The sequence below is a fragment of the Sabethes cyaneus genome, chromosome 3, assembly GCF_943734655.1.
Source record: "Sabethes cyaneus chromosome 3, idSabCyanKW18_F2, whole genome shotgun sequence".
NCBI classification, from domain to species: Eukaryota; Metazoa; Arthropoda; class Insecta; order Diptera; family Culicidae; genus Sabethes; species Sabethes cyaneus.
In genome coordinates this window covers 35,488,287-35,515,532 of record NC_071355.1, presented here as the reverse complement: position 1 = coordinate 35,515,532, position 27,246 = coordinate 35,488,287, and the positions used below count along the sequence as shown (strand labels likewise).

General features: G+C 38.1%; 1 protein-coding gene across 7 annotated transcripts in view; it reads left to right on the top strand.

Moving 5' to 3' along the window:
- The window catches only part of LOC128741210 (A disintegrin and metalloproteinase with thrombospondin motifs 1), a 540,214-nt gene that overhangs the window by 290,830 nt on the left and 222,138 nt on the right, over nucleotides 1-27,246 (top strand). For all 7 annotated transcript variants that reach the window (XR_008412203.1, XM_053836850.1, XM_053836847.1 and 4 more), the window contains 2 exons: nucleotides 17,668-17,834; nucleotides 18,901-19,041. Coding sequence is in view for 6 of the 7 variants with exons in the window: in XM_053836850.1 (XP_053692825.1) it covers nucleotides 17,668-17,834; nucleotides 18,901-19,041 (308 nt within the window). In the remaining variant the exon portion in view is untranslated. The remainder of the gene's footprint in view (nucleotides 1-17,667; nucleotides 17,835-18,900; nucleotides 19,042-27,246) is intronic.

Below are 27,246 nucleotides of genomic sequence, written 5' to 3'. Positions count from 1 at the left end.
CTTTTTACTTTTTACTTTTTACTTTTTACTTTTTACTTTTTACTTTTTACTTTTTACTTTTTACTTTTTACTTTTTACTTTTTACTTTTTACTTTTTACTTTTTACTTTTTACTTTTTACTTTTTACTTTTTACTTTTTACTTTTTACTTTTTACTTTTTACTTTTTACTTTTTACTTTTTACTTTTTATTTATTCATTTATTTATTTATTTATTTATTTATTAACTGATTGATAGGCTTCGCCCGTTATCATCATTAAAACTAATTAACTTTTTACTTTTTACTTTTTACTTTTTATTTTTTACTTTTTACTTTTTATTTTTTACTTTTTACTTTTTACTTTTTATTTTTTACTTTTGCACTTCTTACACTCACTTCTTATGTCTCACTTCTTACTTTTCACTTCTTATTTTTCACTTCTTACTCTTCACTTCTTACTTTTCACTTCTTACTTCTTACTTTAAACTACTCACTTCTCACTATTGACCATTCACTATTCACTGCTCACAACTCACTTCTCATTATTCTTGTCTGACTACTCACATCGCACTTCTCACTTCGAAATTCGAAACTTAATTCTCATTACTCACTTCTTACTACTCACTCCTTACTACTCACGTCACACTAATTATTTCTCATTATACTGACTTCTCACTATTCACTTCTCTTTACTTACTTTTTACTAGTCAGTTCTCACTGCTACTTGCTTCTTACTACTTTTCGCTAATCACTTCTCAATATTAACTTCTTATTACTCACTGGTCGTTATTATTTTCTCATTCTCAGGCCATTGCCAATTATTTTTAAAGTTCATGTTCCCCGTCCGCGCTCGCCCCCTCCCTTTAAAACTGCCTTGAAAAATCTGGGGGCAAAAAAATTGTGGGATATAAGTCAAAACTTGTTGGATTTTATATAATCGTCTTTTCCTTCTTTTCTGTCACGTTCTGTTTCTCTTCTCCGTTTATCGCTTTTATCTTCCGCTTTCAGTTTTTCTCCATTTTTTGTCCCGTATTTCCTTCTTTTCTGTTCTCATTTTTTATTTTTCTGCTTCTGCTATATTCTCCTCTTCTTTTCCTCTCTTTCTTACCCGTTTTTCTTCTTTTATGTCTCGTTTTTTCTTTTCTGTCCAGTTTATCCTCTTTTTTTTGGTCTCTGTGGTTTTTCCTTCTGTTCTGCCATTTTTCTTCTTTTCTCATCCATTCTTTATCGTTTTCTGTCCAGTTTCTTCATGTTTTGTCTTGTTCTTCTTTTTCTCTCTCATGTTTTTCGTTTCCACTTTCCACGCCAAAAAGAAGCAAAGAAAGAAAACAGATAGATTGAGGAAAACCTCGGGAGAAAGAGAAAAAGACTAAAAACTGGCGTGAAAAAAAGAAAAACGAAAGAAAATACCTGACTTGGAAGGACATAAAGAAAGTGGAAACGTAGAACATGGGAGAGAAATTAAAAGAAAACGAGGCAGGAGACTGGACAGAAGAAAATGGAGAACGAATGAGAAAATAAGCAAAATGGCAGAAGAGAGGAAAAACCACATTGAAAACGAAGAAAATGTGAGGATAAACTGGATAGAAAAGGCTATAAAAATAATACAAAAAGGGAGATAAATGGGATGAAAATAAGGGAAAAGAAACGGAGAAAATAGCAGGAGCAGAAAAATGGAGAAACGAGTAAAAAAGGAGATAAAATGGAGAAAAAATGAAAACGGAAGATAAAACGAATATACGGAAAAAAGCAGAACGTGACAACGAAGAAACAAAGGACATAGTAGGAAGAACGGTACAGACGAAACCGAATAGAATAAGAGTTAATAAACGAAAAAGACGTAAGCCGGTACCAAAAAACAGTAGAAACAGAATAGAAAATAACAAAAAACGAGACAGAGAAAGAGGAAAAGTGAACCTGAAAACGAGGAAAACGGAGGAAAAAAGACGAAAAATGGATCAGAGGAAAATCTGGACTCAGGAAAGGGGCGAGAAACGGGAAAAGAAGAGAAAAGCAACAAAGAAAGAGTAAACATGAGAGTGAAAGAGGGAAAACGAGACTAGAAAGGAAGACGCATCAGAAAACAGGAAAAAACAGCCAAAAGTAGGATCAACTTGACAGAAAAGACGAAAAGATGGGACACTAATAAGAGGAAAAGACGAAAAACCGGAAGGAAAGGGGATAAGAAAGAGAAATAGGCAAAAACGAGAAACGAAGAAACAAGAAAAAAGAGGAGGGAAAAGACGGAAAACGGAAAATTAAAAACAACGAAAAAGAAGACTGCAAATAAGACAAAATGGGACAGGAAACAAAGACAAACGGAACATTGAAGCAGGAAACAATACCGAGAAAAAGAAAACCGAGAGTTAAAGAAGAAAAGGCGAAGGAAAGTGAAAACAAAAACCGGTACGGTATCGGAAAACGGTACAGAAGAGGAGAAAACGGAACAAAAAGTGGAAAAACGGGACTGGAAATGCAAAAAAAATAACGCAATAAAAAAGAGGTAAAACCTGCGAGAGATTAACACGAAAAATGTCAATTCTGGATAAAAATAAACCTTGGTGTCTAATTTCGTATCCATGTCTGATTTGAAATAAAACTTCAGGTTCATATTCATCCATATTGAAGTCTAATTTAATGTCCAATACAATTTGAATTAAATTTCAAGTCTCATCTCAAGTGTAATTCCGAGTCCAACCTCAGGTCCATTTTAAAGCCTTATTTCAAATCCAATTCGAAGTCTAATTTAATTTCAATTTCAAATAAAATTTTAAATTCTGTTTTAAGTCTGTTTTAATGTCTAATTTCAAGTAAAACTTCCAGTCCAAATTACTTTAAATTTAAGTCTGACTTCAAGTCCAATTTCAACTCTAATTTCTAGTCCAGCTCCAAGCCTAATTTCTAGTTCAATTTCAACTTTGATGCCAAATCCAATCGAACCCGAAAGTCGGAAGTTTTCAACCTACTCGGCAGGTACTTTTGTGATTTTTGTGACAATGTTATTTGTAATAATAGATCCGCCATCCTTCCATTACTCCATTAACAGGCCAAAACATTCTTCTGAAATGCCGCATCCCCCACTTTTTGGTTATGTCTGAGCACGCCAGTGAATACTTTCCAAATACAAATCAAATCTGCAAGAAATAAAAAATTTAGCTTTTACTTAAAAACTGTATCAAGAAAGTTTTTGGAGCTTGTGCATAGTTTTCTGGAAGTAATCAAGTCTGTAGCTTCTATAGGAGAAAAAATATGAGGTATTTATAGGTGAAATAAGTAAAAATCCAACAAGCAATTCACAAGAAAAGATTCAGTTCTTGAATAAATATACATCAAAGAAAACTGGAGACAGTTTTCATGAGAAATCAAAATTATTTTAACAGCAAATTCTAAGTTAGACTTCGAAAGTGAGTTATAAAAGATAGGAATCTTTAATATCGTAATTGTTGTCTACAGCAAAGGTATTTTTAATTGAATGTTCCATAACTTTTCTGAAGAGAGTAAAGCTCTAATTCATCACACAAACAGGTTAGTTACCTGAGAAAATTAGGACTACCATAAAATCTAATTATTCCAAAATAACGGTCTTTGGTAACGGAAAAACTATAAGAAAACACTGCTTTTTCACAAACCAAACCGAAATGAAGTGACTTAATTAACACACTAATCGACAGCCATGCTTCCAGCCCCTGGTTAGCTATTATCATCTTTATTTTTATTGGTTTATTATTTTTATTGGATATTAGCTTAACTGGTTTTAATTCTAAGCTAGTGTAATTCAAGTATGAGTAGCACTAGGCTAAAAATAGCATAAATATGAGTGATCGTAAAAGTGCTTAAGTTGCAAAGCGTCTTCATTATCTGTGCACTGCTAATGTTACTTACTAGCGATCAACAATCCGTTAAAAAATCCTATAAACGTTTAACGCAGAAGCCTATACGCTCAAACAACTTTTCCTATCTTTCAAATCCCACACTAAAACTGAACGTCTTCCGTTGTATATTTATTCAGCTTCAATTAACCTCAGTTTTATCGGCATCAACTACACCACATTAATTCGAAGCCCACCGCCACTGTCAAACATAATGGATCCAGATCGTTCGGGGCCGGCTATGAACAGCGTGTCTTCCACGCGGCTCACTGTCACCGAGTCCATTTCGGACCCCGATCAACCTGCCGTAAGCCTTGAAACCCGATTACGCCCATCATCGATCGCACTTAAGCCGATGACGGCACTAAGCGCTTACGGATGGACGCTCCGTCGTCGTCGTCGTCGCGTCGCTGCAACACTGCCTTGGTGCGTGACCGTTCGAACGCTCAGACAAGCTATTTTCGAAGCGACAAAATATTGCAAAAGTGCATCGCGGATCATTGCCGATGCTGCCGTTTCCTAATCCCATCAACGACGATCATCACTTGTGTTGACCGTGTGTGTTAAGGTGCAGATCCAGTCTATAGACTGTTTGTATGCTGCAGGACGCCTATGTCGATCGGATCGTGACGTGACCGTATCTCCGGTCGGTTTGCCGGGGCGCGAATGCGAATTGACTGTAACTCCTCCGCATGCAGTATTTTTCTTTCGTTTTTTTTTCGGAGTGATCAACAAGTTTAAAAAGCGCATCACGTTTTCCGCCAGCGAAACGTGCCGTGCAGCTCAACAGCGTCGCGTCGTCGGTCTCGTCTTACAGATTTCAAACTGAAGCATGTGTCATACAGCAGATGACATTTTCGCGCATCCGTGATGACCGGCCCGGCATCGACGAGTTTAACATTTCTCCGTTGTCAGTTTCCATCCATAGCGTGTGTCGGGGCAATAAAATGAAGGAAGAACATTATGACAGAATCGAAATAATGACTGCATAAATTCTGTTCCCACGCGGCACTCGTTCGAATCGCCCCGAAACAGCCGCGGGATACCCGGTTCGATGTGTATTAATGGTTCTGGGGATTCGCAGGATGAAACCCGGTCCCAGCCAGCAGCCAGCCAGTAATAATAATCACGCGGAGAAAGTGCGGGACTCGGGTTCGGGTTTGGGCAGGGTATCCCACTGACTGGAGAATTGTACGTGTGAATCACATTTCACCACGTTCAAGCTCAGAACAACAGAATCACTGCGGCAGGGCAGTCGCGATGCATTATAATTGAACGTTCCGACGGAACGAGGGGTGCGTGGATGTTAAAATTTCTGCTAATCTATTTCACACGTGCTTAATTTGCATTTACTTGTGTTTCATCACATCTAGAATTCTATTCCTTGACCAGTTCATTCCCGGTAAGATTGGTAGACCCACCTACTCACAGCCAACGGAGAAGAGAAGTCAAAACCGTTGGCCGCTTACGATGCGGCATGTAAAAGATGCTATTATTTTGACGGGACGTGTGCTTAAAACTCGCGAGTGGTCGGTCGGTGCGAACATCCATCCGACTGCATATTATTATGAAGTCATTTTGGGAAGGGATCGAAACGAGACGGGACGGGAAAAAGTCGACTTTCGAGATGCGCGCCATAATAGAGCAATTTGCGTAAAAATGACAGTTTGCGCCAAATTAACCTGGCAAATATTTCAGACAGATTTTTGTTTTCGAGGCAGTTAATGTTTAGTCTGGGGTATTGATTTCCTTGATTCGTGTGTGATTGACGCAGACGACTAGTTTTGGTTTTAAAATAATTGGAGGTTTTTCAATTGGAACAAAATTATTTAGATGTTATTTTTTAGGCGAAGTTAAGACAACTTAAATGAATGTTGGGATTGTTCTCTAAAATAATCATGAATATTTAGAAATAAAGACATAAGTTCTACTCAGTATACAGAGGAGATAGAAAAGTAATTCTGAGTGAAATTTATGTTTAGTAACGGACATTTTTCAACATTATCGTACAAACTGAAATCCCAGAATTTCATGAAGTTTTGTCATGGGTGTTCTGAGCCTAAAAGGAATAATTAAAAAGTTTACGATCTGTTATTTTCCTAATAACAACCTAGGAGAGCATTCCGATTTTCTCAAATAGCGCTTATTTTTTATGCCTCATAAACTAACATTTTTGTTCTAGAAATGTAAATAAATTTTGTTAAAAATCTAGTATAAAGTCCTAAAAATTTAGTATTAATAGCGATATAATTAAAAAACAAATTTGAGCTGTTGAAACATAACCCGAATAGCAGTGTGAGTTATATTAATTTCTTATTGTGGGTTTGAAGACCAATTTTTGTCATAAAGGCCATCATAAGAGTGTAATAAAAACTAAATTGTAACTTTGGAATAATAATAATAATAATAATAATAGTAATAATAATTACTTACATTAGCTTAGTGACGATGGATCATCATCGACCTTGTGCCGAACGAATTATGGTCCTCCAGTACTGTCGGTCCTCGAATTTTCATTCAATTGAAGTGCACTGTATTAAATCATACGCATTCCATTGAGTGTCTATCAATTAGCATTAATTTTGCTAATTTAACTGCATGTCAGATATTTTTGGAAATAAAATTGAAATTGAATTATGCTCCATTTAAAACCGATTTAAAATATATCATAGAACGCTTCTAAATCAAAATCAAAATTAGTTAAAAATTAAAAAACCTGTAAAGCCAGTATTATGGGAATTTGCAAACTGCCTGATCTACGGAGTTATCTATAGTTCTACGAACTTGGGTATTTGCGAACCTACGAAATAAGTACTGGTATCTACGGATTTTTTGTTGCATTTACATTTTCAGAAATTAAATTATTTCGATAACGACAACGACATAACGACAACGAAATAACGACAAATCTATGGGGAAAAAGCGACGAAAAGACGAAAAAACGAAGTCTACGAAAGAAATGCCAAAGGCAGGCGTCAAAAACGAAAAAAAGCCGACGAAAATACTATGAAAAGAAGACAAAAAGACTATGAAAAGATAACACAAATACATATGACGGAAAGATGACAAAGAAATACCGATTACGAAAAAAAGATAACAAAAAGATGACAAAATGGCGTTGATAATACAGGCGGATAATATAGGCGTTGACAACAATATGATGACCAAAGAACAATGAAAACACGGCAAATGGATGACAAAAAGGCGACGAGTAACGAGTAAAGTAACAACAACAAAAACAAAAACAGAATCAAAAAAACAATGAACAGATAATGAAAATACGACGAAAACACAACGTAAATACGACAAAGAAATGTCTAAAAACGACGAATACAAACAAAAGACAACAATAAGGCGATGAAAAGACAGCGAAAGAACGACAAAACGACACCAAAAATACGATGGAAACATAACGAAAAAGTGCATGGAGCCCATTGAGAAAAATACGATGCAAAGCCGCCAAATACGCCAAAAAGCGCCATAAAAGATTATCGAAAATGACTAAAAATCACTGAAAAGAGACAAAGAAACGACGTGAAGATGGCGAAAATTCAAAACAGTAACAAAAACAAATGCCAAAACCAAACATTAAAATTAAACAGAATTAAAAAATCATGAAGAGGGAACAAAAATACAATGAAATACGATAGATGGCTAAAAGGCAATAAAACTACGTTAAGGAGATGACAAAAGGACGACGAAAAGACTTAAAATAGAAAACAAAAGACAACAAAGAGGATGCCAAAAGACAGCAAAAAGACGACGAAAAAGTGACGACAAGATGAAATATGACAAAAATTCGATGAATAGATGCCGAAAAACGTCGAAAAAAAGAAGCATCAAAGCACAATAGAAAAGACTATAAATAGTTGAAATTGTTGAGTTTTGTATAAATTTTGCACAAAATAGTTATAATAAGGCCATTGCAAATCATTTTAAAAGTTTTTGTCACCCCCCCCCCCCCCTTTGGAAATTGGCTTGAAAAATCGGGGGGCAAAAAGATAATTTGTAAGATATGAGTTAATCTATACCTATAAAGAATTTCTGTCTGTCTGTCCTGTGTTCCTTATAGAATCAAAAACTACTGAACCAATCGGCGTGAAAATTTGCATGTAGAGGTTTTTGGGGCCAGGAAAGGTTTTAGTGATGGTTAGAGACCCCCACTAAGAGGGGGGGCTCCCATACAAATGAAACACAAATTTCTGCATAACTCGAGAACTAATCAAGCAAATAGAACCAAATTTGGCATGTGGGTGTTTTCGGTGACAAGAATTTATTTTTTTTTCTCTTTTCAACGACGTATAGCAGTCGGCTTTTTACTTTTCTGTTGGGAAGAATAAATGCTTAATGCGAGAAATGAAGATTCAGGCAAACTGAAAATTCTTGATATTAGGCCAAAAATATAGACTTAGCGAAGGTGAGAGTCGAACTCACAGCTCCCAATCTCTAGTTGAGCGTGTTGTTTAACCAATTACACCACTAAGCCGTCTATTATAGACTATTATAGACGGCTTAGTGGTGTAATTGGTTAAACAACACGCTCAACTAGAGATTGGGAGCTGTGAGTTCGACTCTCACCTTCGCTAAGTCTATATTTTTGGCCTAATATCAAGAATTTTCAGTTTGCCTGAATCTTCATTTCTCGCATTAAGCATTTATTCTTCCCAACAGAAAAACAAGAATTTATTCTAGGGTAATTTGAGACCCCTCCCCTCTTTATAAGGGGAATTATAACTCCTCTCCCCTTTAAGAGGGGGGGTTTCCATACAAAAAATTCCTCATTACTCGAGAACTAATCAAGCAAATGGAACCAAATTTGGCATGTGAAAGTTTTCGAGGGCAAGAAAATTTTCTATGTTGAATTAGGACCCCTCCTCACTTTAAGAGGGGGGGCTCCTATACAAATGAAATACAAATTTCCTCATAATTCGAGAACTAATCAAGCAAATGGAGCCAAATTTGGCATGTGTGTGTTTTTGGAGACAAAATTTTTTTGTATGATGAATTGGGACCCCTCCCCGCTTTAAGTGGGGGGGGGCTCCTATACAAATGAAATACAAATTTCCTCATAACTCGAGAACTAATCAAGCAAATAGAACCAAATTTGGCATGTGGGTGTTTTCGGTGACAAGAATTTATTCTATGGTAAATTGAGACCCCTCCCTCTTTATAAGGGGAATTGTAACTCCTCTCCCCTTTAAGAGGGGGGGCTGCCATACAAATTTCCTCATAACTCGAGAACTAATCAAGCAAATGCAACCAAATTTGGCATGTGAAGGTTTTCGAAAGCAAGAAAATTTTCTATGGTGAATTAGGACTCCTCCCCACTTTAAGAGGAGGGGCTCCTGTACAAATGAAATACAAATTTCCTCATAACTCGAGAACTAATCAAGCGAATTGAACCAAATTTGGCATATGTGTGTTTTTGGAGACAATTTTTTTTTCAATGATGAATTGGGACCCCTCCCCACTTTAGGAGGGGGTGTCCTATACAAACGAAATACAAATTTCCTCATAACTCGAGAACTAATCCAGCAAATGGAACCAAATTTGGCGTGTAGGTGTTTTTGGAGGCAAGAATTTTTTCTGTGATGAATTAGGACCTCTTCCCACATTAGGAGGGGGGGCTCCAATACAAATGAAATACAAATTTCCCCATAACTCGAGAACTAATCAAGCAAATAGAACCAAATTCGGCATGTGGAGGTTTTTGGAGGCAAAAATATTTTCTACGGTGAATTAGGATCCTTCCACACTTCAAGAGGGGGGGCTTCTACACAAATGAAATACAAATTTCCTCATAATTCGAGAACTAATCAAGCAAATGGAACCATATTTGGCATGTGGGTGTTTTTGGAGGCAACCATTTTTCCCATTATGAATTAGGACTTCTTACCTTTTTAGGAGGGGGGGGCCTCCCATTCAAACGAAATACAAATTTGCTCATAACTTTAGAACTAATCAAGCAAATGGAACCAAATTTGGCATGTGAGAGTTTTAGATGGCAGTTTTTTTTTCTGTGGTGTATTACGACCCCTTTCCCTTTTAAGAGGGTGGGCTCCCATACAAATGAAATACAAATTTCCTTATAATTTGAGTACTAATCAAGCAAATGGAACCAAATTTAGCATATAGGAGATTTTTGAGTCTTGAATTTATTTTATGATAGTTAGAGACCTCTCACCCCTGTGGTAGGGGGATATGGACTCTCATACAAATAAAACAGAAATTTTTGCGAAACTCAAAAACTAATCGAACTCGAGAAATTCGAGACTCTTCCATAAAACATTAATCAATAACAAGACCACAAAAACTATCTATAGTAACACTAGATCATTCAGGACGAGCCGGTCGCGAGTGTTGCCGGTGACCCGCCGTCGGAAGCGCCGCCCACTGGGGGGCTTGCAAAACTCGAGATAGTGACAAAGATCATCCGAGATTCATGATTTATGTACAACACAGGTTAATTTGTGGCAATACGAAGTTTGTCGGGTCAGCTAGTTTTTTTTATAAAATCAATTGTCTGTGGGCTCTACAGCCTGAGAAACTTGAAAAATGAGTATACGAGTTGAGTTAACGCTTCTAGCATGAAATAGAAATGGAAATTCAAACAGCGGAATTTCCGAAAATCGGCCAAAAAAAATTTCTTTCGTTTTTGTCTTTTTTTCGTAGATTTTTGCATGGAAATTAACAACGTATATATTAAAAGCAAGAATAGATTTGGTTTTCACGTCTAAACTTAAAATAAAAATTCCTAAAATCCATATTTTTTTTGCTCGATTAAAAAATTCTCTTTGTTTTTTTTTCGGCCCCCCTTTCAGTGGCCCAACACCGGAGGGACAAAAACTTTATAAAATATTTGTAATGGCCTAACTTTTCTTTGTTAGTATTTTACCCTCGATCTATTCCTTATACTGTGATTGTGATTCGCTCTTTCAGCCCTTTAACATTGTCTTTGTCTCTCTCTCATTCTCTCTTCCTTACTCACTCACCCTCACTCACTTTCTTACTCTCTCTCTCTTTCTCGCTCTCACACACACATATACTTACTTACTTACTTACTTACTTACTTACTTACTTACTTACTTACTTACTCACTCACTCACTCACTCACTCACTCACTCACTCACTCACTCACTCACTCACTCACTCACTCACTCACTCACTCACTCACTCACTCACTCACTCACTCACTCACTCACTCACTCACTCACTCACTCACTCACTCACTCACTCACTCACTCACTCACTCACTCACTCACTCACTCACTCACTCACTCACTCACTCACTCACTCACTCACTCACTCACTCACTCACTCACTCACTCACTCACTCACTCACTCACTCACTCACTCACTCACTCACTCACTCACTCACTCACTCACTCACTCACTCACTCACTCACTCACTCACTCACTCACTCACTCACTCACTCACTCACTCACTCACTCACTCACTCACTCACTCACTCACTCATTCAATTCAAGTACTTACTGAGCTACTTTGGCCATTCTCTCATTCGAGTTTCTCTACTTATCGTTCGCGTAAAAAGCAATTTGAGTGTATCTAATTTTGTTCTTATGCTCCCAATCAGTGATTTTGATCAAATCTGTGAGTTATCGCCATACAAGCAGATCGCGATCCGTACTGTATCATGACAAATAGTGAATCTTTAGCACTGATCACAAGATTTTGTTCTCTAAACAGTCTCAGCAGTCGATCATAGTGTTACATCTTACCTGGATGCGAGAAAATAGGTTACTCCTGTTGTTTGCATTAAGATTCATACGCTGCACACAACTAATCACCTGTATCTGTTATATTTCTCAACGCAACCGTGCAATGAACATGATCTGATTTGAGGTTAATCATTAACTGTACAGATCGCGACAAAGTATTTGTCGCTTACAAGTAGTGATATCATTGAACCAGAATCTGATCGCTCCTATGATCTTGGTCTAAAGAAACTGACTAAAGAAATGACATGGAGCTCATTTTCGGTTCGTCGAAACCAAGGGCGCATGAATCTCGATGAAACCTTCTGAATCTTTTGCTCGAAAACTTGCGGAGTATCAGTCGATCAACGCGGGAGAAAATATTGACTGCAAGCAAACAGCAACAAATATCATCGTATCATCACGAAATCGATCCGCGATGTCTAACGAAAACACTAGGCAATCAAGTTTGTAGCTTGTACAGTTCATAAAATCGCCTAAATGTTGAGCTCGAAAAAAAATATTGTTAGAACTTTTTCGAGCAACATTAAACAGAGTCACGCACAACAATCATCGTTGAGCAAATCAGGTTTAATGATGACAGGAGGCCGCGAGAGACTGAGCTCCAGTGTCATTTCTTTAGTCAGTTTCTTTATCTTTTTTCCTTCCCTCCTCCCAATTCTATCATTCCACAAACGTCATGCGCACTCGCCTCTGCGATATTATTTTTTTGTATGATTGCTCTTTGTTTCTGCCGCCACGAAGATACGTGCGAGGACGTGCGTTAAACACAGGCAGTTTGTCGCCGAACGTCGCACCGGCAAGTTTAGTGATTTACCATCACCGGGTGTTTTTTCTTCCTGATATTTCTTTACTTCTCAAAAAAAGAGTTTGCGTCTTGACCGCATACAATTACAAAGAGAAAAATATTTTACTGCATTTCATCTAAAAATACGATATAATATAATTTTACTAAGTCAACATCATTACAATATTTATTTATTCAATAATGTAAGTAAATTTACAACTGTTAGGGTAGAGGCTCCATTAGTCGTCCAGCTAAGCACAATGTAATCTCTTTTTTCTTGTTCATTAATGTATATGCTCCAATTAATGCTTGTGAAATATTAATTTATCAAACACAAGGTATCCCGAGCGGGAGCGAAGAGCAAAATAATATAAAAACAATATCAAATTGTGTTATAATGGTATATTTTGTTATTGAATAGATATGGAGATACATTGATAACACATTTTGTTATTGAGTAGATATTTAAAACAGTGGTTGTAAGACGAGTTTAATAACTGATTTTGTTATCATATCTTATTTTGGCCTTAAAATAACATTCGGTATATTTCATAAATTTGTTATTGATTAAAGAGATTTTAGATTATAAATATTCTATAAAATGATTTTTTAATATTTCATATTTTTTTGTATGGGCTTATCACTTTGATCACATATCTCATATACTACTGCATTTGTTATTCAATACCTTAATGATATTTAAATATGTTATTCTAAACTCTGAATACAGTCATGTTTTTGCTTTGTTATTCAAATAACACAAGTAGTTATTCTTTTGGCGTTAAAGGAGTAAAATTTTGATATTATCTTTTGTTATTTTACCAGCTATGTCAGCCAAAACAAGACCAAATTTTGATATGAGGTATTCGATTTCCAATAACACATTTAAATATTATTTTGCTCTTCGCTCCTGCTCGGGATCCCAAGCAGCAATGTGAGTTTTATTGTACTCTTATGGCGGATTGCATGACAAATTTAGGTCTTAAATGCCATCATAAGAGTGTAATAAAACCTAAATTGTTACTTGGGATTTGTCACAGGCCAAGACAATTGCAATCGTTGTACAAAAAGCTTTATAAAGAAAAAAAAAATGCATTTTACATTCGTATCGTGGTTTCTGATTTCTGACCAAGTGACCCACTCCTCAAAATGTTTTCATAACTTCTAAGAATTAGGTTATAAGCTCAAGTAGTCGTATCACGCTCAGCTGAAAGCAGCAATAAAACCGATTAAGCTTTCGCTGCTTGACAGCTACCGCCAGCATTTAATAAAGCTTTTGCATTTCGCTCTGGTAAAAGCTAAATGAGTGGGTCAGAAGGAAAGGGGTGTAAGTGACAAAAAGTGAATTTCGAGAAAATCAGCTCCAAAGTTAACATCATCTAGAAAATTCGTCATGCCAAATAATACAAAACTAATGACGCACTATGGTTGTGTCAACATTTCTTTATTAAAATCTATTGAAATCTTGGAAAAGCACTTTGATTTTCGGATTTTATAAGAAATTTTTGAAAATGTTATTTGCACTTACACCCCTTTCCTTCCAAGTTATGCACTTGTATCCCTTTCATTCGAAGCGATTATAAGGAATTACTACTTAGAGTGAAAAAGGCAAGTGCATATCTTGGAATCATATTACAATCATCTTCAATGAAAGGTAGGTAAGCGGGCAGGCGGTAGCAGTTCAGGATTTTCTCGCTACGTGGTGCTAGTGCATATGTAATATTCTTGTATCGTCTGTATCTTACGCTACTGACTATTTAGAAAGTTGCAATCTTCGGGAAGGTTGTTCAAATGACTGTCATCTCGGAGATAGCACTGCAGATAGTTCAGAATATTCTCAACGTGCGGCGCTAGTGTATATGCGAGCTCGTTTTATATGCTATAGCTTATAATCCATGTAACCTCAGATATTACTTTCTTAGGGAAAGTTGTTAAGTAATAGCAGCCTTGCAGATGGTATCGAAAATAGTGCAGAATTGTCCCACTACGTGGCGTTACTGTATATGTAATATTACTGTATAGGCTGTAACTTACACTACTGATTACTTAGAAAGGAATGGTCTTCGAGAAGTTTATACAAGTGACTGTCACCTTCAAGATGGTATGGACAATAGTTCAGAATTATCTCATCGGTCGGCTCTAGCGTATATTCGTATACTTTATATATCATGATACGAGTAACCAAAAGCATTACTTTCTTCGGGAAAAAAAATTTAAGCTATAAAAATGAGATAAATCTGAGGGGACATGTTTTGATAATTCAAGTTTAATGATTTTTGTCTTGATTTTGAAAAGTTTTTTTTTTCAGTGTATTTTTTTCCGAAAATATACTTAATTTCTTATAACTTTTCCGTTGACGTCATTTTTAACAAAGAAGTGGTTTCCGAGTTACGATATTTAAAAAAAAAATTGCATTTATAAATACGCCCTTTTGAAAAGTTACTCTTGACGAAAATAATTAAGCTTCGTGGAAAATGAATCCTTGTGTGGCATCTAGCATATCAGCAAATTTTCATTTCAATAAAAAATATTCGAGACAAGCCGTTTTGTTACTTGAGCTAGAATTGCTCCGATAGTGCACTTACACCCCTTTCCTTCTCACCCCCTCAAATCAGTTCGCCAGTTCTGTTAACTTAAAAATACATCCGTAAGCAGAAAAGTTGATGTTTTACTGTCAGATCATTCTGATCGATTTGGTTTATAGCGACCATAATAAAATATCCCATAGAATAAATAATGAATTTTTTAGCAGTCCTAGTTCGTTTGCAGCATGTGCGCATTAAATTTTATCGTGCATATTGAGGAGGCGGAACCGAAGTTAACCTAGGAGTGCCCATGGAAGATAGTGATGTCCTAGCACCTGATCTCCAAGAAGTTAAACGACAAATTGGTTTACTGAAGACCAACGAAGGCCCTGCTGGTAAAGACCGCCTACCGGTAGAGCTTTATAAATATGGCTGATAAAATTTCCAAGATTTGAGAGGAGAAGAAGATACCGATGGATGGAAGAACTGGTTATTCCCATCTACTAAAAGGGTGATCAGCTCGACCACCGCAACTATCGCGCCATAACGCTGGTTAGCGCCGCTTACAAGGAACTCTCCCAGAGCCTGTTACGCCGGCTGCCATCGATAGTACAAGGTTTTTTTCGTAGGGAATTACCAGCCGGGCTTCATGGGGCTTGGACAACTACCCAGCTAGCAACAACTCGTATATCAATGTACGAAAACTATCGTAAATATCTCCTAACAAACTCGAAATCGTAACTAAAGCTGGATAAAGTGGGATCAAGTTGATTTTCTTTCATATATAATGATAATAACTGACATACATACGATTTTCAGCACAAAATCGTAGAGTAGTACGGAGCGACTCGCGTCTGATCGGATATTATCGTATATAAATACTTATATAGTCGTAACGCTCAAAATTATTCGTAATCACGTATATCGCCTCCAAAATAGTACGGATATGCCAATTTTGCGCATGAAATACGATTTATTTAGCATGTATATCTGTACGTAATGCTGATTTTTACCTTTTTTATACATATAAAAATGCTTGCTGGGTACGCGCCAAGTCACATCGTTACTGATTTCAAAGCAGCATACGATACAGTCGTTAGCTATATGGCAGATAATGCACGAGACGCGGCGAGGGTTGGGACAGCGTGACGTCCTATCCTGCATGCTATTCAACATCGCTCTTGAGGGGAAAGCGTAATCTTGGAGGGTTGGGCTAATAATACATAGGTCGAAGACAACTGGGAAATTGGCGACGAGTGGCCCAACATCGAGCTGAATGGAGACGACTGCTTGAAACAGCACGAGCCACCCCGACTTCGGAGCTGCTGTTTCCTGTACACTAACAGAAAGCAAAAATCCGCTGGAATGTTCTGGCTAAAGTAATCTGACATTCCAATCACAGTGTTTGTCGTGATTGTTTCACGTTTTATCACTACGTGGCTACAACCTAGGTTCCACCAGCTGCTTTCAATGGGTCATACGATATGATACGATACGATCATAGCCTCTAGCAATAATTGGCTATACAAACTCTCCGTTGTTTTTCCGTACCACCAGTGAGCACACAGTAGTGGGCTGCTGTAATCACTGCATTTTTTTATGCACTAATAATGTCATATAAAAGTATTAAGCAATAAAATATTGACATTGAGGAGGTCTATCGGATAAAGAATTAAAATCAATCGTAAACTGTAATTATTTATGAGATCGTAATCTAAGCCATTTATGACTATATTATTGAATACTCTTATTGTTATGTAAATGTAAATGGTCAATCAAGGTGATTCGAGGATGTATCGTGCAGTTTGGGTAATTACGGTATCGCTCAAACGATGGCAGATAAAGCACTATTGTTTATTAGTTCTAATATTCAATTAATGACGAATATAAAAGTAATTCTTCGTACTCTTTATCGGAAAGTAGAAGCGATAAACTGCACAATTGATTTTAAAGTGCTACGTTAAGTAGCTAAATCGTAACTTGTTCAACCCCAGGCTGTATTTCGAAATCGTTTCTTGCTAATGAGAACAAAGCTCTAGAAGTTTGGTTAACCTTTATGCTAATTGCCATACAAGGAACGGCCGGTAGCAGATAATAATCTAATCAAGGTCAGCCTCATATATTGAAATACCATGCCGCTAGTTTCCTGCTGATTACAAGCTTAATAAACGCTAGAACTCACACGTTCGTGTTATAAAATTTGCTCTTCAAAGCATGGCCCACACGAAACGGCAGTAATTAAAGCGAGTGGATCCAATTTTCCGTTTTTATTATCCACAAGAATAAACTTTATATAAAGTTTAAGTTCCACGATGAGCCAAACTTCTGCATCTCTCACACGCACTGCTAGTATGTGCGTTGGTAATAAAGTGGCCAATAAAACAGTTTTCAACCAATTAATCCCGCAATAAAGCACACACATATCCGTTTCAAATTCATAGCACTTCTAACAAGCAACCTCCCAAGTTACGGTCGGCACTAGGGCTGCTAATGATGATCACCTAATGGTCTCGGCGATGTTGAATGTTGATCCAATCATACCTCAACTCAATCCAAACCACCAGCCAGAGCTTCAGCCTGCCGTCAAATTCCGTAATGGTCGTAAACAAACGAAATTCCAAACCGTTCGCAGCCAAAACCCACGAAATCCCACAGCACTTCCTGCATCGATTATTATCCTGCGAAATTACTGCCGCAGGCAGATGAATCACGCTCAGCAATGCGACGACTTCCACTTAATGTACACAATTTTCTTCGTTCTTCCTTGCAGATACCCCCGGAGCTCAGCATGCACAGAAATTCCACTGGACCGGATTGTTCCGCCATCGATCCTCACGCATCTGGGATCCACATCCGGAGTACAGGATCGAGGCATTTGGCCTCAATATGCACATAAAACTGTCGCAAGATAGCAGTTTTATGCCTGAAGACATTAAGGTAAGTGTCGTCATTCAGTCATACTCCATTTTTAGTGTAATGGCCATCGTCAAATGGTCCCCACGGGGTGGAGAAAACATAAACACGGCTCAAGCAGGAATAAAACGAACCGAAAGCCGATGGTTCGTAATTTTCCAATTAGTGGGTGCCAATTTATGCCGATTACTTTGCTCGCCCGATGTCCTACTGTGTGCACATCACGCCATCGTCCATTCGGAACATCTTCCTCCCCGGTGTAAAGCTGAAAAAGCTGGACCGATCCGGTCGGTCGCTTGGTCGGAGGATGAGTGCCCCGCGGATGCGTGCGTTTATTATCGCGCGGGATCTCAATTAAATAAACGACAGATTTTATCTCATCTTAACCGACCAAAATCCTTTGACTGGAGGCGGTTTGCACGCACTCCGGTTTGGTAGTTTCTCACTGATCGTAATAAAAGAAAAATACTTCGAAATTACCCAACGGGCTTGACATTTTTTTGTACGTACATACTTTTACCCCAAAAAAAAACTCCCATTCTAATTCAAGCTGTGCTTTTCTTTCCCGTGCCAATTTGTCAAACAGATTCACACTTAATCCCATTTCCAAGGATCGTTTATCTCAACAGTTCGTTCCGAATGTTACAAACTTGCTCTACAATTACGTACAAGTTTCGGGTGGCAGCAGTGGAAAACGGAAACCGGGGGCCTCTTGAAAAATTATGATTATTTCCTCACGGGCGGTGCCGGCGCGACGATGTTTTCGTTTGCGGACGCACCAACCAACGGTTCGCGTGCAAATATAATTGTTTGAAGATAATCAAATTACCGCGTAAATTATTGGCGGCCCTCTCACTGGGAGGAGCAAGAGAAATCGCACTAATTGCATTCTCTACCTTCAAGTGGCCGTCGGTCGGTGCTTAAGCGAGTGCACGTTTTATCGATTAAACGCGTGTGTTGATCGGAAGTTGCACTTCGAATTTTATTGAGTCTTTGCAACGGACATTGCCTTGCAGTTGGTGGGATGAGCGAACCAAAACCGGCGATTAAAATCTTACGTTTTTTTTCCTCTGTCCTTCCACAATTTCAGGTGACACACGTATGGCAAAACGAAACACTTCGCAAACCGGAGGACCATCTGGATCATGCCGGCCTGCAGGGATGTTTCTATCGTGGCCGTGTGGAGGGCGATAAAAAATCCACCGTCACCGTATCGCTCTGCGAGGGAATGGTAAGTGTTATTCTATGCTTTCCTTTTTTTTTACTGCGTTCAGTCAACGCCGATCGCTGACAGCCGGTGTCAGTGAAAACTGTAAACATAAGGTTCGAGCGCGCGGTTCAGCACCAGACAAGTTAACCGAAATCTCGTCCAGCGGATCGAGACTAAAAAAGGATCAACTCCCCTACTGGCATACGCCAGTGCAGGGGCAGTGAAAATTTTCACCTAACCTTGGGCGCAAGTTTTCCCTGTAATTAGCGTTGACTCGACCGACCGGTACACCGCACCGGTACACTGTTTGCACGTAGTAAATCGCGCGGTTGGCCCGGAAACCGACCGACAGCAGAGCGCGGCGATGATCAAGCACGCTCGACAGAATATAAATCTTGCCAAGCGGCAGCTCGGTGCGAAAGTGCGAAAATGCACAACCACTGACTGTAGTAGTTTGTTTTTTCTTCTGTGTTCTTCAATGTTGCCGACGAACAGCGGATTGTTTAGACGCTAATTCAAGATTTATTGGGGATTTTAACGTACTTGCTAGCAACATGGTTTTGGCAAGTCTGAGAAAATTTACAATTCAGGTTAACAGGTTGTTTGGTCGACTTAAAAATTGCTGGAAACAGACTTACGTTCTATTTGCGAGAAGTATAAGGGACAATTTTCGTAATGCAAAACAGGTTGCACCGATAGTTGAAAGTTTTGAATCTGTTTTCAGTATTTATTTCACTTTATTTTACTTTACTGTTACTGTGCTTTTACTTTACTTTTGCTGTACTTTTACTTACCATTACTTTTGTATGAGAGTCCTTATCCTCCTACCACAGGGGTGAGGGGTCTCAAACCATCATAAAATAAATTCATACCTCCATAAACCCTTACATGCCAAATTTGTTTCCATTTGCTTGATTAGTTCTCGAGTTATGAGAAAATTTTTGTTTCATTTGTATAGGTGCCCCCCTCCCCCCCTCTCACGCCGTCCATAAAATTGCTTTCTCGCCCCCTCCATAAAATTGCTGGCCACTTTATCTTTCCAACGACATATAAATTGTTCAGTTTCATTCAGTAGTTTAGTAGTTATTAGCATTTGAAATCTTTCATTCCAACGTTACACTTCTATTTTCGTTTTCACAAAGTGCTACCCAGTCCCAGATAGTAAACAAAAACTACAAGGTATACAGCCCTAAGGGTTGTACGAAAGGGTGACGTAGGACTGTGTCATATAATACTCATTACATTGCACAGTGGTCCAGCAGCGAAAATTAAGTGGAAAGTTTTTTGTGGTTCAAAATAGCTCCCCACAATATTCAGCAAAGTTGTACAACTCTAAAAGACAATCAATGCGAAATCAACGACTAAGTTCTAGTTGGGCTTGTAAACACATAACACATGATAACTTTTTATAAGAAAGAGATAGAAGGATAATTTCTTCGACAAAGTTGTAGCTAAAGATTATGTAAGTAACTTTGCCAAAAACATAGTAGGCGTATTTTTAGGCGTTTCTAACTTACAGGGTGTTTTACAAAAGGATCTCTCAAAAATCACTTTTTCGCTGATTACTTCAAATGCAGTGGTTTTATTGCATCATAATGTTTTACAAAGTTGGTTATCTTATTAAAAGACATATTTTTGTAGAACATTGTATGTTGATAACTCGGTCGCAATTCTAACAAAATTGAGTATGAATACCATCTCGGTGCGGATTTAGTCCCAAGGAAAACGTGCCATTGCGATTTAGGCGTGGAAATGGACAGTGAACTGACCTTTAGTAAACATGTCGAGAAAATTGTAACGAAAGCGAACTCATTATTTGGCATGGTGAAGCGAAACAGCCGCGAACTAGATGATCCGTACACGATAATCGCTATATACAATGGTTTGGTTCGCACGACCATCGAGTACGCAAGCGTGGTGTGGCGACCAATTTATAACGTATACATCAATCGAATTGAGCGGGTACAGAAAAAATTTGTGCGACATGCTGTGCGTAATCTTGGTTGGAGAGACGAAATGCCGGACTACCGATCGCTATGCTTACTAGTAGGAATCAACAGTCTCAGCGATCGAAGAATTTTGATAGATGTGTTGTTTCTCAAAGACGTTGTTTCTGGAAAATACAGTGCTCCATATTTGTGCAGCCAGGTGACGAACTACGAAGGTTGAACCAACCTAAGAAGGGTTAGGCCGTTTCACCTATCAAACAGGTCGCAGAATTACGCCCGGAACGAGCCCATGTATCGGATAATGGGTGTTTACAATAATCTTCATCCCGTCATTTCTGTTAATATGTCTAGTGTTCAATTAAAATCTAGTCTTAGGGAATATTTTAGCAATTCCATGTAATGTTGATAAGTCATTTTTTGTATGTTTTTATTTTTTTTAAATTCTGATAACGGGCAAAGCCTACACATCAATAAAGACAAATCAAATCAAATCAAATCAAATCATTCGTATAACGAGTTCTAACGTTTTTCCTGTGTTTTTTTAGTCTTTTTTGAAATAGAATAGCTCAAAAAGGGGCAAACGAAAAAAATCAAACTTGGCCGTTTCTGAAAGCTTAGAGTTTTATCTCAAACATACGTGAAAATACAAAACTGGTTTTTTGTCTAACTCGAGTAATTTCAGTTTAATTATTTCATGTTTGACCATTTTCTACTATGCAGTATTTTCCAATATCTTCTTGAAGACGATTAAAGTCAACATGTCAATAGTAAAAAAGAAATTTGTCGTACTATGACACAGGAAAAACGTTAGAACTCGTTATACGTATGAGTTTTCAACATACAATGTTCTACAAAAATATATCTTTTGATAAGATAACCAACTTTGTAAAACATTATGATGCAGTAAAACCACTGCATTTGAAGAAATCAGCGAAAAAGTGATTTTTGAGAGGTCCTTTTATAAAACACCCTGTAAGTTAGAAACGCCTAAAAATACGCCTACTATGTTTTTGGCAAAGTTACTTACATAATCTTTAGCTACAACTTTGTCGAAGAAATTATCCTTCTATCTTATCCTTCTAGCTTATAAAAAGTTATTATGGATTATGTTTTTACAAGCCAAACTGGAACTTAGTCGTTGATTTCGCATTATTTGTCTTTTAGAGTTGAACAACTTTGCTGAACATTGTAGGGAGCTATTATAAATCGCTTAGCCGCAAAAGTAAGTTTCCACTTAACTTTCGTTTCTGGACCACTGTGCATTGATAACCAGTTTTAATCGATAAAGTATAACTTTATGTCTGATCATTAGAGCAAAGACTAATGCAAACTGCATTTATAAAAAAATAAATAAAAAAAAAATGGTGATTTTGAAAAAAAAACCGTTTGAAATTGTTTGGTGGCCCTGAAAAGAACTATGTTTGAGCTGATAGCACTTCTTAAAGATCAGTACTATAATTACTGTTGCCAATATATAGATGGATGTCGCTATTCGGTCCTTTAGACTCTAAGATGATGGTTGCCCGCTAATACAGGAGTGATAGGAAATACCAAATCACTGTGAAGTAGAAATGGATTAGTTTTATCAAAATGCTGACCGTCCGTCAGTGCGATCGTGCGATAAATGAGCAGACGGCGAACCTAGTGTGCTATTTTATAGTCACTGGCACTACCGTTGCTACTTGTAAGCTAGTGTAGGTCTGGGAGAAACCAGATCGGCTGCTGCTGCTGCTCAAATAATTATCCGAATGGAACGTTAACTATTTAGAAAGTGTAGAAAAATCTTTCCATTCTTCAAGAAGAACTGTTTAAAACCACAACGGCCTGCTGCTGAATTTACTGCCCGTCAGTCGATCCGTTTCCATTTGCCTTCAGTGTTGGTTTGCGATAATTACCGCCAAAATGCCATCGGGTTTACCTCGAATTGTCATTGATGTTGCCATTATTGCCGCAAAGGTCCTTGGATTTGCCTCCAATTGCCGCCAAAATGCCATCGTTTTTACCTCCCAATTGCTATAAATGCTGTTAGTTTCGCCACCAATAACCGTCGATCACAGAACAGAAGTGGAAGTCCGAACGATTCGGCGATCAAAACTGGTAACAGAGACTTTTTTGTTTTTCTTTTTCTTTGGGAAGGTTTTCGCATAGAAGCGAATAACAGCAATATAAGCAGAACGCTCGCTGTCAATCGCATAGCAGATTTCACATGCTTTCGTGTGCATTCGTATGCGTTCGTGTGTTTTCGTGGGGAAAAGTGACTCGCTACCGCCAGATTCGCTAGTATCTGTAGAAAGTAGCATGTACGTGTTTGGATTTCTACTTCCACTTCTGTTCTGTGCGTCGATGGTAAATACTGACCGTCCGTCAGTGTGATCGTGCGATAAATTAGCAGGCGGCGAACCAAGTGTACCATTTTATAGTCACTGGCACTGCCGCTGCTACTTGAAAACCAGTGTAGGTGGTGGGGTAGACCAGATCGACTGCTGCTGCTGCTCAAATGATTATCCTACGGACACGACACAAGCATTTCCCATGTTTACCATGGTATAAGGCAAAATGGATCGTTACCCATTTAGAAAGTGTAGAAAAATCTTTCCATTCTTCAATTACTATAGTTCTCATAAGAACTGTTTAAGAACACAACGGCCTGCTGCTGAATTTGCTGCTCGTCAGTCGATCCGTTTCCATTTGCCTTCAGTGTTGGTTTGCGATAATTGCCATTGAAACTGCCGCCAAAATGCCATCGGGTATGCCTCGAATTGCCATTAATTGCCGAATTGCCTGCTGCTTAAATGATTGAGCAAGCTATCGAACAATTTCGCATGTCTGCGATAGGGATAATGCAAAATGTAACGTAAAGTGCATCGTGTGGGATTCACTTTGGCCATTGCCCGCTGATTCTGCTTGTCTTCGGGGTCGGTGTTGCCGTCAATAGCCACCGATGTTACCAATTGGATTGGAAAAGGGGTGTGGCTTACAAAGTGGTCTCAAAGGTTATCATTTGGATCCAAATCCTTTGGTGTATCTAATTGTCGTCCGTGCCTGTGAAGCTAGGCACAAGGGCAATGTATGGGAAAATTCGACCATAAAACTTTACACACATTTTCACTATTTAGCGTATAAAAATTATTATTCATATGTTACTATAAAATTGCTGGACATTTTATCTATCCAACGACATATTAACTGTTATGTTTCGTTTAGTAGTATAGTAGCTATTAGCGTTTGAAATATTCGGTCAAATAAACATTAGCACCACTACGGATTCCTTCTGCGTTGTCTTCTCCATCATTTTCGAAAGAAATTAATGCCTGACTATTGAATAGTAAAGAATTGCAGGCAACTAACTGACGCAAGGCAGCAATTGAAACATTCAAAACTATCCTCTGGTAAAAGAGTCACCAAGTTTCCTCACTTTGAGAATTGCTGCGTTACTTCACATGCTCAAATATCCCTTTAGCCGTGTTTCCTTGTAAGCTAAAGAGATTTTTAATCCTGTTCGCACTTACACGAAACCCCATTATCAAAACTTGCGTGAAAACAAAAGCAAAAATACTTCCTTCACTTTTTTCTCACGCAAAAACCAAACAAAATATTAGCAACTGCGTAGTCGTAGTCGCGAAAGTGGATACAATCTGGCAAAGGGATTGCTGCTCACTTTTCTGTGACGTTTCACCTTCAGGACATCAATTTGGACTAGATTCAATGTTTGAAAATGAACTGGGTTAAAAGGAAGGGGTGGTTTTATGCTTTAACAAAATTGTTTACTTTCAGGACATCAAACTGCGCTAGGTTTGTCGCAGATCTAAGAAATCTTGTTGGGACGAGGAGAGGCCTTTAGCACTCTTTCTGGCATACTTCCCAAACACAGATATCAAATTAGTATAAGTCTTATAATTGGCAAAGCTATTAGCGTTCAAAATCTTTCATTCTTTCGTGACGCTGAGTTGAATCCAAGTTTTGGATTGACACCCTGCGGTTAGACGTAGTTCTATACGATTTATTGCTCACGTCTCCCAACTGATATGGAAAATCCATGAATTGGAAATGGTAGCTTGGACATTGGTCAATCCGGAAAATATTAACTTGCTCGACCCAAACGATAAATGTGATTACAGGAGCATATATGCAAAAATTTAAGTCTTGAAATAAAAAACAAGAAACCCATTTATGTTATGTTATACTTATGTTATGAGTTATTGTCTGCACACCTGTCAGCCGCGCCAAAATTTCCTGAAGCACTCTGTTTAGCTCGTCGAAGTGCCGTTGCTGTGCACATAACACCTCTTGTAACCAGAAGGAAATCTGTCGTCCTTCACTGGTCGCTGTGCAAACTGCGGCGGTTGGTACAAGGGACGTCCCGACCGGGCATAGCGTGACCCTCTCGACCAGCGCTGGTTTCGTGCGCCTTTTCCATCTTGCCATACCCAATATCCGTTGTTCTCGTTATTCATACCTGAAAATATAAAAAAATAAATATAAATATATTTCGATTTTATCAAAGTGTCGCCAGCACTAAATTGATTTTCAGAATAAACGACAAACGATTTTTCTTCCGTACGATATGGAAGAAAAATTGTTTGCCGTTTATTGGGAATCTAATTTGGAGCTGCCTGGAGCTGTAGAAGCATTAACGTAAATCAGCATTAAAGAAAGCAATACAGTGGTATTCCGATTATATCTACACCTGGTTTAATCTATACCCGATTTTAGGTACCCCCGATTTTGTCTACCATGTTGACCCGGTTTTATCTACCTTTTGACGTAGGACTACGTCTTACGGCAAGTTTTGAGATAGGGTGTCATTCCAAAAAATCGAAAAATGCGAGCGTCACAAAAAATGAAAGGTTTTGAGCGCAAATAACTCAGCGGTTTTCCGATCGATTTTCAATATTCTTACACCAATCGATCGGAAAATCTTCTAAGAGTTAACCCAAATGAAGAAAAGTATGGATTCTTGATGTTGAACTATTGAAAAATTTAAAATAATGAACCTATGTTTTACCAGAGGAAGATTCTTTACGATGATCTAAACCTATACCAATTTGATATCTGTGCTTGGGAAATAAGCCAAAACAAGTGACAAAGTTTCCTCATTTCAACAAGATTTCTTAACACCGCGGTTCAACCTAGACCATTTTGATGTCCTTGCTTGGGAAGTACGCCAGAGAGAGTGACAAAGCCCCCTCGTGCCAACAGATTTCTTACGAACGCGATTGAACCTAGTCCAATTTGATGTCTGTGTTAGGAAAGTGTGCCCGAAAAAATGACACAAGCTCGTTGTCCCAACAGATCGCAAATTCTTTACGATTAAACCTCGGCGAATTTGATATCTGTGTTGGAAAAAGGTGCTACAGCTGTAGTGTTCGGTTATAATACGACTCTGTATGAATACGCATGCTTGCCGTTTCATTAGAAGTGTAGTGAAAAGATGTGCTGTTAATAAAATAGGATTGAATTGGGAAAATCCCTTCAACGTGGGGAACCATGGGTAATAAAAATAATCTTTAATTTCAATAAGGTAGCAACATAAATCTATCCATCATCAATGCTACAGTAATACGTAGCGTAATTTATCTTTGCTAGCCAAAGGTGAACGGCTCACTGGTAACTTTGCTCTTTTGTTCAGACTGAAATTGAAATGCTCCATTTTCTTCAACGTAGATGATGGAATGACGGACCACGAAAAATAGGTGGAACCGATTCTTGTCGCTTGCTCTGGAACATAACAGGGGGTAAGCCAGCGAACAGCATTATTCAAACGCTAGCTGAGCTACTGCCAACATCTTACTGGCATGTCGTGACGCGACAAAGGAGAAAGCATCAAGGGCAAGCAAAAGTCACGCTCTATTCGTGCACGTCTGCAGTTCCCGGTCAGTCGTATTCATCGGCTGCTGAGGAAAGGAAACTATTGAAGCTGGAGCTGGCTGCCGTGATGGAATAATTAACCCTCTAACGGGTAAGACCGTCTGTAGACGGCCTTCGCTTTTGGTGCTCCAAAGTTGCATACGAAATTTATTTTGAATTGACAATACGCAAAATGTGTTCAGAATAGATTTCTTGACATTTTGATATTAATATCACAACATTCTGACTATGCATTCAAAAGTTATCATCTTTCAAAAACAAAAATTCCGAAAAATTTCGAAAATAATTAATGCGCGAATATTCCCTTTTTTACTTTTGGAGAAAAAGGATATCTAGAACAAAATGATTGACCTTAAAATTTTTCTATGAGTAAATTTCATGCTTTATTTCAATTTTGTAATGTATTTGA